The sequence below is a fragment of the Fukomys damarensis genome, unplaced genomic scaffold, assembly GCF_012274545.1.
Source record: "Fukomys damarensis isolate Sample0158 unplaced genomic scaffold, DMR_v1.0_HiC HiC_scaffold_10, whole genome shotgun sequence".
Classification (NCBI taxonomy): Eukaryota; Metazoa; Chordata; class Mammalia; order Rodentia; family Bathyergidae; genus Fukomys; species Fukomys damarensis.
This window is the reverse complement of record NW_022900922.1, coordinates 15320156-15332144: the sequence shown is the minus strand read 5'-3', so window position 1 is coordinate 15332144 and position 11989 is coordinate 15320156. Positions and strand designations below refer to the sequence as shown.

Sequence of the window (11989 nt, the reverse complement as noted above, 5' to 3'; positions counted from 1 at the left end):
ATACATTTTTTTTTTTTTTTTTAACCAGGGATTGAACTCGGGTCCTTATGCTTTCAACAGGGTGCAGATATAGAGATATATTTGAGTTTTCCTGTTTTAGAGAGGCGCACTGGAGAAGTAAGGAAGAAAAACAGTTGGCATGGCCAAGCTCTGTGGCAGTGTTGTCCTGATTCACCTGTAGCTCCTGTGGCTGACTGGCAGCAGTATGCCTCACTGGTGGCCTCCTTTCCCCTCTCAGAGGCAGGTGTTGGCTTTCCACTGCCACAGGCTTTCTGTAAATCTCACTTCACCTTGGCTAAGTACCCTAGTGTAAGGCACCCACATCAGCAGTTTTCACATCAAGCTACATTCTTGGGTAGCTGCTTTTGGGTCCTTTGTGTCTCCCTGCTTTTCTCAGCTCTGTGTAGGCCTCATGTGTTTCCAAGTTCATGACCCATCATGAGATGCTCTCAGATGGGTGTGCTGGTCTTCAGCAGGTGCTCTGAAGCCTCTCTGAAGGGGACAGCATGGTGGGCAGTTTGGCACCCTGTCCATTGTGGCTTCACTCTCAGATGCACCCTAAAGTAGAAACATGTTCCACACTAGAATTCTGGACAATCATTCGTTGTCCTGGGGGAGAAACAGAGTGACACAACCTATTTATAAAACAACAGAAGATTTTACTTGGAGGTAGGAATTAACAGTATTTTTTTTTTTCAAACTTATGAAAAGAGTGCTTTATTGACCTTCAGTGAACTTCAACAGTTTTCTCTGCTAAAAATAAACTGCTGGGAAAATTTTTGTGCATTTGTTGTACACATGTAAAGATACATATTTGCATTTCTTTGGGAAAATATAGGAGTTAGTTACCGCATCTCCAGAGCATTCCCTGGAAGTATGTGGACAGGTCACACAGTTGTGAGGCAAGGGAACCCCTGTGTGTGGCCTGAGGGCTTCTGGTTGGCAGAGACATGAAAAGCCCCCTAGGGCCCATCTCCTACCCAATGTGTGGGTGGCAGAGGAGTCATGGGTGCTTCTGTGTTCTTCCTTTCAGATATATCCCGCAGAAACCATCTGAGGAAATGCACGCCTTTGTCACCGAAGTTGCCTACAAAATGCAGCTTCTGCAAATTGAAAACCTGGTGCTGAGCCCGTGGGTCCTGGCGGTAGCTGTTCTGCTTCAGAACCGCCCATCCATGGACTTTGACACCTTGGTGGAGAAGACTCTATGGCTGAAAGCCTTGACCCAGGCATTTGGTGGGTTCCTGCGCTGGCCAGGTATGTAGGTGGATGTGGGCAAGGTGCAGGCCTGCCTTTTCACCTCTAAATGTGGGAACATTGTAGAAAACCTAAGTTAGACTTGAGCAAAGCATTGTTCACAGAGGAAGGACGTTCACCTGCTTTTATCACTGGTAGTTATGGAACCCTTTGTGTTGATGCCTTGAGAAAAATTATTTATAAGATCTTTCTCTGAGACTAAACACCTTCAGGAGGAAATTGCTGTTTTCTAGGAACCTAACAGATTGAGGAATAACAAAATGAATCCTTCCCTGTATGCCCACCTCTTTTTAAACTATGTTACATTGCAGCCTGTTTGCCTCACTGAGGAGAAATGATGAAAGGGTTGGCCTTAGAAATTTATACACATCTCTGATAATAACACCTTGGTAAAAAACCTCATCAGAATTGTGAATACTGCACTTTGGTTTTTTTTCTTGGACTATAACAGTATGGCAGTGTTTGGAATATGACAATAATTAGCTTGTTTTCAGTATCTTTGCTTTAAAACAATATAGGCTCTAGTTGGAAATGCACTTTTAAAAACTAGATAATGAGGGCTGGGGATTTAGCTCAGTGGTTCCACCACCTGCTTGGCGAGCACAAGATCCCAAGTTCGATCCCTAGCACCCCCCCCAAAAAAAAACTAGATAACGATCTGGGCATGGTGGTACATGCCTCTAATCCCAGCACTTGGGAGGCAGAGGCAGGAAGATTGCCATGAGTTCAAGGCTAGTCTGGGCTGTATAGTGAGTTCAAGTTCATCTGTCTTAAAAAAAAAAAAAAAGGACTAGATAATGACTTATAGTCAAGCACTTACTGTTTGTTCATCAAGTCTATATGAACACCTCTCTGAACCAGGTCTTGCCAGGACGCGGGGGTATACAACGTGGGATTCCTGTTCCCTGGTGTTCATAGAGAATGGGGGCTGAGGGTGGACATTGAAATAGAGACAAGAAACAGGTCTCCTGAAAATACTGTGGGTTAAGAGCCCATACACAGAAAGATTTCAGAAATGACTTTGACCCCCATCAGTGGAGAAGGCGCTCTTTGGGAAGATGGAGGAGTGGATTCTGCCTCGTGCAGGGATTATCAAGTAAAAGGTGGTGGGAGAGCACCAGGTATTCTGTGCTTTGCAGGTAGTATGGGGGCACGGGAGGATAGAACCAAAGGATGTGGACATCAGCTGGATTGCACAGATATGGTCTAAAATATGTAGTTTATGGGAAGCAATGATGGCCTTACAACACACCATCTCTAAAGAAGGACCTTTGTGGGGAAAGATGACAAGCAGGGTACAAGTTAGGTGCTGTACATATAGGGATAGAAGGATTCTGGCCCCTTAATAGTTGGCTGATCTAGGACACCACAAAGAGGCATATAGGCAAAATTACTAACAAGGTAACAGAAAGGCCAGGACATTGTCAGCAATGAGGAAATAAGGATGTGACTTCTGTTCTCAGCTGATGGTCTGGTAGGAGGCAAAAGTCATGTTAATTATGATACAGTGTAACACATTGGATGTGGTAAAAGAGGAGTAAATAGGTAAAATGGGAACCTGGACCTCTGTACCCCAGGAGTATGTGAAAACGTAGATCCTGTTTTTGTTACGCATTTTCAGGATGGATAAGTACATATGTAACTAGTGATAGCTAAAAGTATCTGTTCAGCCACTACACAGCTCTGAGTTCTTTGGAACGGCGGTAGTGAACCTCTGACACATGGTTATTGTGGGTTTTTTGGGGTTTTTTTTCTTCAGTACTGGGACTTGAACTTAAGACCTTGCACTTGTGAGACAGGCACAATGCTACTGAGCTAACCTCAGTCCTATTATGTTTTTCTTTTAAGACAAAAGATGTTTAATGTATGAGGTTTTTCTAGACTAAAACTTAAATATTCATGTTTAATTATAGCATTGTCACTTTGTGATAAATAAGTGGGTTTTGGGTCTCCATCTCTAAAAGGTTCACCCTCACTGCTATAGAGTTAGTGTCCAAGTGACAGTAATGAGGTAATTGAGGATAATTCCTAATTTAGAACATATATATATATACATCTATATATACAGAGACCTGTCTCATTCAAATGTGCTGTCTTTCTGCGCAGATAATGAACCCGCTGAAGAAGTTGTGCGGTCCAACATTCTTCTGCATTCCAACCTTGCCAGCCTTGTCAAAGACCAGGTGATTCTGAAAGTGGACTGCGGAGACTCAGAAGTGGTCAACGGACTTATTTTCCAGCACATCACTCTCCTTATGTGCTCAGCTTATAGGAACCAGTTGCTCAACATCTTTGTCCGTCCTTCCTTAGTAGCTGTAGCCTTGCAGATGACACCTGGGTTCAGGAAAGGTAACTTTCAGGAATGTGACCTTGAATTTCAGAAGAAGCCTGGCCTTTCAGTTCCATGGAGGGAGCAGTGTTTGAAGTCCCGTAATGTGCAGCCACATCTGTGCAGCCCACATACCAGCAAAGAATGGAACCTTTACACTCAGAAGAAGCTAGGTTTGTTGCCTAAATACATGGCCATCTGCTTAGCGTTTTAGAATTGCAGAGTGCTGTGGCCCATGCCTATAGTCCCACCTACTTGAAGGCTAAGGCGGGAGAATCTCTTGAGCCCAAGAGTTCAAGGCCAGCCTGGGCAACATAGCAAAACCCCATCTCAAATTTAAGACCAATTTTAGAATTAGAGAACCTAGATATTCTCTAATATAAACCTCTCCTTTTAGGGAGGGCGCAGAGAATTGTATAATTCTCAGAGAAAGCCCTGGCATATGAGCACAGTTGCCCATTTCCTGGTCACTTACAGCTGTAACAGCACCTCATCCACAGAGGCAGCCAGGGTCTAGCACCCCAGGAACACACCAGTACCCCCATCATACAGTGGAATTCTGGTCCCATGAAGGAGTGGAAATGAGTGAAGCACAGATTTTGCTAGCAGCGGCCTGTAGTCAAGGCCAGGAGTTCCTACCCAGGTCTGCATTACAATCAGTGGAGTGGGCCCCGCCTCCTAGTTCTTCAGTTGAACTAGACTGGGAGCCACACTTTGGTGTTTTGTTTTTCAAACCTCCACAGGTGACGCTAAGGAAAAGTGCGAAAAATATAGTTAAAGCCATAAGAAATAACAATATAGAGGGAAAACAGGAAATCAGTTCCTTCCCTTTTCTTTTGGGAGCCTTGATGTAGGAGAAGGGGAAGCCCCAGGCTTCTGAGGACTGGTGTTTTGCTTATTACCAGGCTCACTGACTAGGGCTGCTTATAATGTAGACTCAACCTTCAAACAATGCTAGGTTGCAGTTTGCTCTGTAGGTCATATTTAAATTGACTTTTAAAAAAATTTTTGTTTGTTTGTTTGTTTTTTAAGTAAGAAATTTTACTTCTGTGGATGAGGGACAAACTTTCCAGATCAGGCAATGAGATAGCTATGCATATTTCTAACATACAATGGAGGAAATTCCAAGACTGCTCAGGTTCTATAAAATATGTTTGTCCTAGAGGTATCCACTGGTAAATGTCCACGGGCAGGTCTTGGGACCTTCTCCTTATCCACAAATGTTTGGAAAGGTGACAGCGATGGCAGTGAGCTCCACCTTGTACCATAGCCTCACAGCAGGTTTTTACCACAAAGCTTCCAGTAAGAACACATCGGAAACTTCCACTGAAACAGCAAGCATTGCCACTGGCCACCTGCCAAGCTCAGGCCTCTTTGTCATCTGTTTCAGCATTTTTTTTTTTTTTCAGCTTTAATTGAGTTTATTGGTACATTTTAGGGATACAGTACAGTTACATTTATTATTGGGATCTTGTACTTCTGCATGACAATTCTTGGTTCTCATTTTTTAAAAAAAATTTATTTGAGACAGGGTTTTACTGTGTTGTTCAGGCCGGCCTTGAACCCACTATGTAGCCCAGGCTGGCCTCAAACTTGCAGCAACCCTCCTGTGTCAGCCTCCTGAGGGCTGGTATTTCAGGCATGGATCACCACTCCTGACTTGAATTGTCTTAGCAATTCCAGCACTCTGGGAAGCTGAGGCAGAAGGATCACAAGTTTGACCTCAGTCTGGGTGATTTAGCAAGACTGAGGTCTTAAAGCAAGATAGGTCTTAAAGCAAAAAAACAACTGTCTGGGGATGTAGTTCAGTGCAAAAGCCCTGGGTTCAATCCCCTGCACCATTTTAAAAAAATGACAAGTTTTTGATGACTACATTTTAGGCTTCATGAACTTCCTGGTACTCCTTGAAAGCTTAAAAAGCTATATTGTAATATTATGTAATGAATTTATTTTTCAGAGGATGTCTATAGTTGCTTTCACTTCCTGTGCAGTGTCTTTTCAGATGAATTCATCTTCCTTCCAGGAAACACACTAAAGGTGAGTCCTGACCATGGGGAGGAGGGCCACACTGTGCATTCTGGAAATTAGGGATTATTTGGTTAGAGTTTACTTTTCAAACTCCTAGTGCAATGACTGTAAAGAAACAACAGCTGTTTTTTTAAAAAAGTCAGTACTTGTTAACATCACCCTGGAACATGCCACCCAGACAGGTGCCTTTGCCTGGCCCTGCCCACAGTGTGGACTACTAAAGGGTGTGCAGGCTTCCCAACGCAGGTTGCTGCTGGGCTGTTGGGGCGGGTAGTGGCAAAATAGACAAGAAAGTGGTGCTGTGTTAGGGAGAGCAGGTTTTATTTTATCCCATGGGGAGTAAGGACAGTTTGCTAAAGGTTCTTGAGCATAAGCACAATCCTAAGTGTCTTTAGGACCGTTGGGCACACTTCCTGTTTAAAATTTAAGGTGCATGTCAATGCAGAGTGAAAGTTCATCACACATGTTGTGGTTTCATATTTTATGTGTTTAAGGCTCGGCATTTTGCGTGTTACAGTGTTAGAGTAGACAAGTCTCTGGCTTCAGTCATCAGCCTGATAGTTCTGGGGGAGTCACGGGATTAGCTGGTATGCTCAGTTGGGGGCTGCATGTGTGGAGATCAGCATGTGCCTGTGAATCCAAGTTTATGGGTGTGTCATGCTCCCCCTGTTCCCTTCCAGGACTTTGAAGAAGGCTGTTACCTGCTTTGTAAAAGTGAGACCATACAGGTGACCACCAAGGACATCCTTGTTACAGAGAAAGGAAATGCCGTGTTAGAATTTCTAGTAGGACTTTTTAAACCTTTTGTGGAATGTTATCAGGTATGAAAATTTGGCAAGTTATCCCTTGTGCCCTCTACATCAAATGCAGTAAGACTTTCCACTGTGCTTATTTCTGGTCTAAAGGGGAAGTATCTACTCAGGTGAATGGTGAAACCAGTTTGATGAATACCGTGAATGATTTTATCTCTTACGTGTACAAAGGAGGAGGTTTGCTCCTTCACAGACCCAGGGAGAGAACATCTAGTAAGGCCTTGAAGGAGTATTCATGTAACCAGTTCTAGGGAAACCCTGTTGCTACACTGTCTTAGGCCTCTTGTTCTTAGTATGTAGCAAGGTGTTTGATATAGGGTAGGCACTCAGTGAATGATACACAAAGTCATATATTTCTCTATTTTTTATGTTACTAAGTTCCAATGATGAAAAAGTTCAAATGTTAGTATCGTAAGAGCTTGGCGCAAAGCTCTGAGGAGTAAGTATAGAAAGGGAATGGTGCTTATGCCCAACAGGACTTCATGCCAGGACTCAGAGGGAGAGCAGGAATTTGAATGTTAACTGTGGGAGCCGTGTACATTTGAGTGAAGAGAACTCTGGGTTTCTCTCTTCCATCTGTGTGCGCATTGGCTGTGGGCACTGGACCAGCCTCCTGGCACAATGACACTTCTGGCCCATGAGGTGACCCTTTCCTGCACAAAGTCTGTCATTCAGTAGACATTTGATAAACACTAGTTCTATGTTTAATCACCTTTCTGCAGTGGAAATTGCCCATTGCTTTAGGGCTTACTGTTTTATTAGGTATGTTCAGAGCAAAAGACCAAATTACAAACATCTACCTTCTCTCTTCTCAAGTAACAAAAGATACATAAAAGCTGCTATCATATTAATTTGTACCCAAGAAAGATGAGCAACTTTCATAAGTGTTGCTATTGTTTAAAACTTTTTTTTCTAATTTAAGAAGTAATAAAAACTCAAAAAGATGTTAAAATTCTGCAGCTTTTCTCTACTCAAACCTTTCAGGTCTGCATTCTGTTCCACTATGATATATCAGTTTTTTTCAGGAGGCAAGGTAAAGTTATTTGCTATTCTCTTAAATTTGGCTACCTTTTTTCTTCTCTGTCCCTCTCATCCTTCTTTTTAAAATCAGATAATTTGCAAATACCTCTTGCATGAAGAAGAGGACCACTTCACTGAAAAATACTACTTGGCTGCAGTTAGAAAATTCACAAATCAGCTTCTTGACCAAGGTCAGTCATGCCTCTGTTGGTGGTGATTTCTTTCTGTCGAGAACAAAAAATGATCCCTTAATTCTTCCTCCCCCACTTCAGGTAGCTGTCAGTGTTATGATGTTTTATCTTCGGATGTGCAGAAAAATGCCCTGGCTGCTTGCGTGAGACTTGGTGTGGTGGAGAGGAAAAAGCTGTAAGTACTGTGTAGGACCCACAGGTGCTGACAGGGCAAGGACAGCAGGTGACACTGTGGGGACAGACCCTTGGGACAGGCCATGCTATGCTTTACCTCCCTGTCCTCTGGACCTCTTGTACAGTTATGAATGAAAATGAAACCAAAGCAAGAAAGAAAGTATGATAGGCCAATGCCTTAGCTTTTATCTAATGTTAAAATGTATAGATTAATTATGGGGAAGATTTTTGAGGTTGTGTGTGTGTAGACAAACAGATATTTTCCTGAGTGAATGTAACCATGATAAAGTTTACTAAGTAGACTTTTCCAGTGATAGGCCTTGCATGGTCAAAGGGATACAAGACCTTCTACTGTACAGACTGACAGGAGAAAGTCTGTGTGCAAGGAACTCACTGGGGTGTATGCAGACAGGAACAAAACCAGTATTGAAAAGCTGTCTTTTCACCTTGGTTTTGCAGTAACAATGCTTGTTGTTCTTTCCTCCAGAAATAATGACTATAGGTACAGTGTGAATGAACCTGCCGTGAGCAAATTAGAAGAGATGCTTGGTAAGTGGGTGGTTTAATAAAATAGGAGTTTTCACCTGTATTTATTGGTGTGTATTAAAATAGGAAAGCAAACTCTGGCACCAAATTCTTTATCAAAACAAGCAATAGAGTTCTGATATAAACAAGGATATTAATATAGTCTAGAATTTTCTGAAGGAACTAAAAAGAAAGTGCAAGGAAAATTAACCAGGGATCCCAAAGCAGGCATTGTGGTGCAAAACAGGTTCGGTTCCAGAAGTCACTGACAGGAGCCAGACCCTTCCCTCTAGTCATGGTGCAGACAGACACCTCATTCTGCTCCCAGTTCCTGCCCTCATCTCCATTCTTGGGTCCATTCTGTTCCAGGAGAGGAAGTGGGGTCAGAGTTGTATCACAAAGCCTTTCTGAACTCAGAATTAGGGCCAACAGCACATCCTTCAGAGAACAGTTTAACCTTCACTCTTCTCTAGACGCTGTCAGCCTGTAAGAAATCACTCAGCCCAGCAAAGGCAAGCTATTTGGTGTACATGGGAGTCAAGGGCCTGGACATGAATGGAGAGATGAATAATGGTCAGAGGTCAAGAGCACTTCTTGTAGGAATGATGGGGCCATTTTAGAAGGAAAGACGTTAATATTTAAAATAAATGATTATCGATTGATTATATTGAATAAGCACTGTGTCACTAAGTGGATATTCTTATAATTAGTGGTTTTGCACCTAAACTTAATTCAGGACATTTGTCAAAGCTGCATGGAAGAGCTGTGAGTCAGTAGGTGTCTGTAAGGGTTTGGAAAACCAGGACTGGGAATGTGGAGGAAGGAGAATGGTCAAAGAGGAAGGCCAGAAGGGATGTGGACAGGGAAGATGAAGTACAAGACCTTGTGAAAGAAAATGTTACATTAAAATCCCAGCTTTCCTTTTACATCATGCCTGAAATCTGAGTATGTAACCTAAAAAAATCAGCTTCAGATTTGGTAGGGAGAGGCACGTAGCTAAACAGTGCCATTCAGCAAGGGTGACAGACATAGCTTATCAATGGCGGAAAGCAAATGTGAGTATGAATATATTAGAACACACTGGACGTCAGGTCCCGAAGCTCAACAGCAGTCGGCTCCTGGTTCTGCCTTGCCAGTCCTGTGATGGGCACACCCGTACCTCTGGGCATTTGCTGTTTCCGTGCATGGTGGACCAGCGTGCCTGCTGGTGCTGACCAGCCTGCAAAGTTCTGCAAAGCACTGATGTCCCTCTTGGGCTGTTGCTTAAGAGAGTTGCACAAGGAAAGACAAAGTCAGTGTCATTTCTTAAGCTGTCTGTGTTTGTTTTAGGTTGTAAAACACCAATAGGAAAACCAGCCACTGCAAAACTTTAATAATCACCAAGCAGTTACGGAAAATTTGGGTACATAATTACTGTTACAAAGGACTCACTGCTACAAACAGGGACATAATGGAAGAGTGTATCTTGTGCTCCGCAAGACTTTGTGATCCACAGACTGAGTGGAGGAATGGATCAGTAGTATGAGCCATCAGGGTAATCTTCCAACTGTGACAGTTAATGGCGTTTGTGTCCACTCTGTTTTCAAATAAAACAGTCTTTTGAAAATGTGTTTGGAAAAGCAGCTTCCATTTCACTAATACTTTTCAATTTCTTACATGTATTTAAGTTTTCTCTATGAGAAAGCACATTGACGCTAAGGGCTCGCTCCTGCTATTTAAGGAAAGTAAGCTGGCACAGTGGTACATGCCTGTAATCCCAGCACTGAGGCAGAAGGATTGCAAGTTTGCTGCACTGACTACTGTGTAAACTTGTCTTTAGGCTATATGTACAAGGTGTATATGGAGCATAAATGAATTTATGTTCCTATTTGTATCAGATCTTGATGATAGCTCATTATGGATATGCAGATATTTCAAAACCTAAAAAATAATAAAAAATCGAAAACAGTTTTGGTGCCAAGCATTTCAGGTAAGGAAAGCTCAACCTGTGTCTTAAATTCTTACCATTCTTGCTTTAACTAAAGTTATCTCAAGGATAATGCTGACCCACATATATAATAAGCTTTAAATTTTGCCATCCAATGGCCTTCAGTTAACAAAACTGAATTAGTTAAAATATGTGCAACAGAAATGCTCTATGACTGACTGTAAATGTGTGAAGCACTCAGGAAAGAGAACACTGGGACCTGGCAGTGAGCCTTTTGATGTGAAAACCCAAGTACCGAATTGAGCAGAAACCAGCTTTTGCCATGGTAGGTTTTAGGAGCTGGAAGAAGGGACAGTAAAGAAAATAGTGATCAAAGTCGTAGGTGCTGAAGGATCTGAAAGATTCCTCAAAAAAGTACAAGTAGAAATTCAGTTCAGCTCAGCTGTACTTCGAGTAACTAAGAGTTAAAGACATCATATTACAATGATACCCATGTTTATAGCAGCACAGTTCACAATAGTTAAATTATGGAAGGAGCCTATATGTTCATCAAAAGATGAATGGATAAAGAAATGTGCTATAGGCCAGGCATGGTGCACACACGTAATCCTAGCACTTGGGAGCCTGAGGCAGGAGGATCACTATGAGTTTGAGGCCAGTACGAGGCTACATAACGAGGCCCTGTCTCAAAAAAAGTTCTATATATACACAATGGAGTACTACTTACCAATAAGGAAAGAAAAAATTTGAGTCATTTGTAGGAAAATGGATAGATCTTGAGACCATAATACTAAGTAAAATTAACCAGACACAGAAAGTTAGCTATGACATGTATTTTGTGACCCAGGAGAAACCCAAAATATAAATAATTTAAAGGCTAAAATAGAAATGGTAGGAAAAGGGGGAAGTAGATTCTGGAGATAGGAAGGGTCTGGGGAAGAAGGGAGAGCAGAGGGTGGGAGTGGGGTGGGGAGAGGGAAATAAAAATGATCAAGACGAGATATTTACATGTACCACTTCTCCAAGATGAGCTTAATTATGTATCACAAATGTTAAAAATCAAATTCTTTTAAAAAGTCAAGTGAACAGGGCCAGGGATTTAGCTCAGCAGTTTGGTGGCCTGCCTTGCAAGCGCAAGGACCTGAGTTCAATCCCCGGTACCAAAAAAAAAAGTCAAGTGAACAAATCATGGATGATGAAATAGGCTTCAGCATACTAACAGGAGGATGAATCAAATCAGTCACTAGCAGCTGGGGTCAATCCTTGTGAGACATTTTTGAACTGGAATCTAAGTGCTAAAGAAAGTCATGGAAAAGCTCAAAATGTGGTTCAGGAATACCTACTTCTGAATTCTCTGAAGTGTGTGTGTGTGTGTTCTAGAAGCCAGGCCATCCATCTTTCTGCATACTCACATTGGAGAACCAGCATGTTACGCTGCACATGGGGAACAGGCTCCCCCCGAGGCTCTGCTTGAGGCTGGGGAAGCCAGAGAGTACTCTTGTCTGTGGAGATTAACCAAAAACTGAGTCATTTGAACAGTATACTTGCATGGAGTGCCACCCCACAGGCACTCAAGTGCTGCCTGCCTAGCAGAGCAGACTGCAAGTCGAGCACAGTTGCTTTACACTTGTGCTTGGCGGCGAGTTGTGTAAACAAGTTTTCACTATAGTCCCGGCTGGGCCACCACACCTAGTTTAGATGTGCTTTTTTTTTTTTTTTTTTTTTT

The 11989-nt window shown here is 42.5% G+C and overlaps 1 protein-coding gene across 1 annotated transcript in view; it reads left to right on the top strand.

The window, feature by feature from the left end:
• The window catches only part of Gnpat (glyceronephosphate O-acyltransferase), a 34063-nt gene extending 24116 nt beyond the window's left edge, over positions 1–9947 (top strand). Inside the window, exons 9-16 of the mRNA XM_010621936.3 lie at positions 1034–1257; positions 3364–3606; positions 5544–5623; positions 6295–6435; positions 7538–7637; positions 7719–7812; positions 8299–8360; positions 9666–9947. Of these exons, the coding sequence (XP_010620238.1) occupies positions 1034–1257; positions 3364–3606; positions 5544–5623; positions 6295–6435; positions 7538–7637; positions 7719–7812; positions 8299–8360; positions 9666–9709 (988 nt within the window). The 3' untranslated portion in view covers positions 9710–9947. The remainder of the gene's footprint in view (positions 1–1033; positions 1258–3363; positions 3607–5543; positions 5624–6294; positions 6436–7537; positions 7638–7718; positions 7813–8298; positions 8361–9665) is intronic.
• The last annotated feature ends 2042 nt before the right edge of the window (positions 9948–11989 follow it).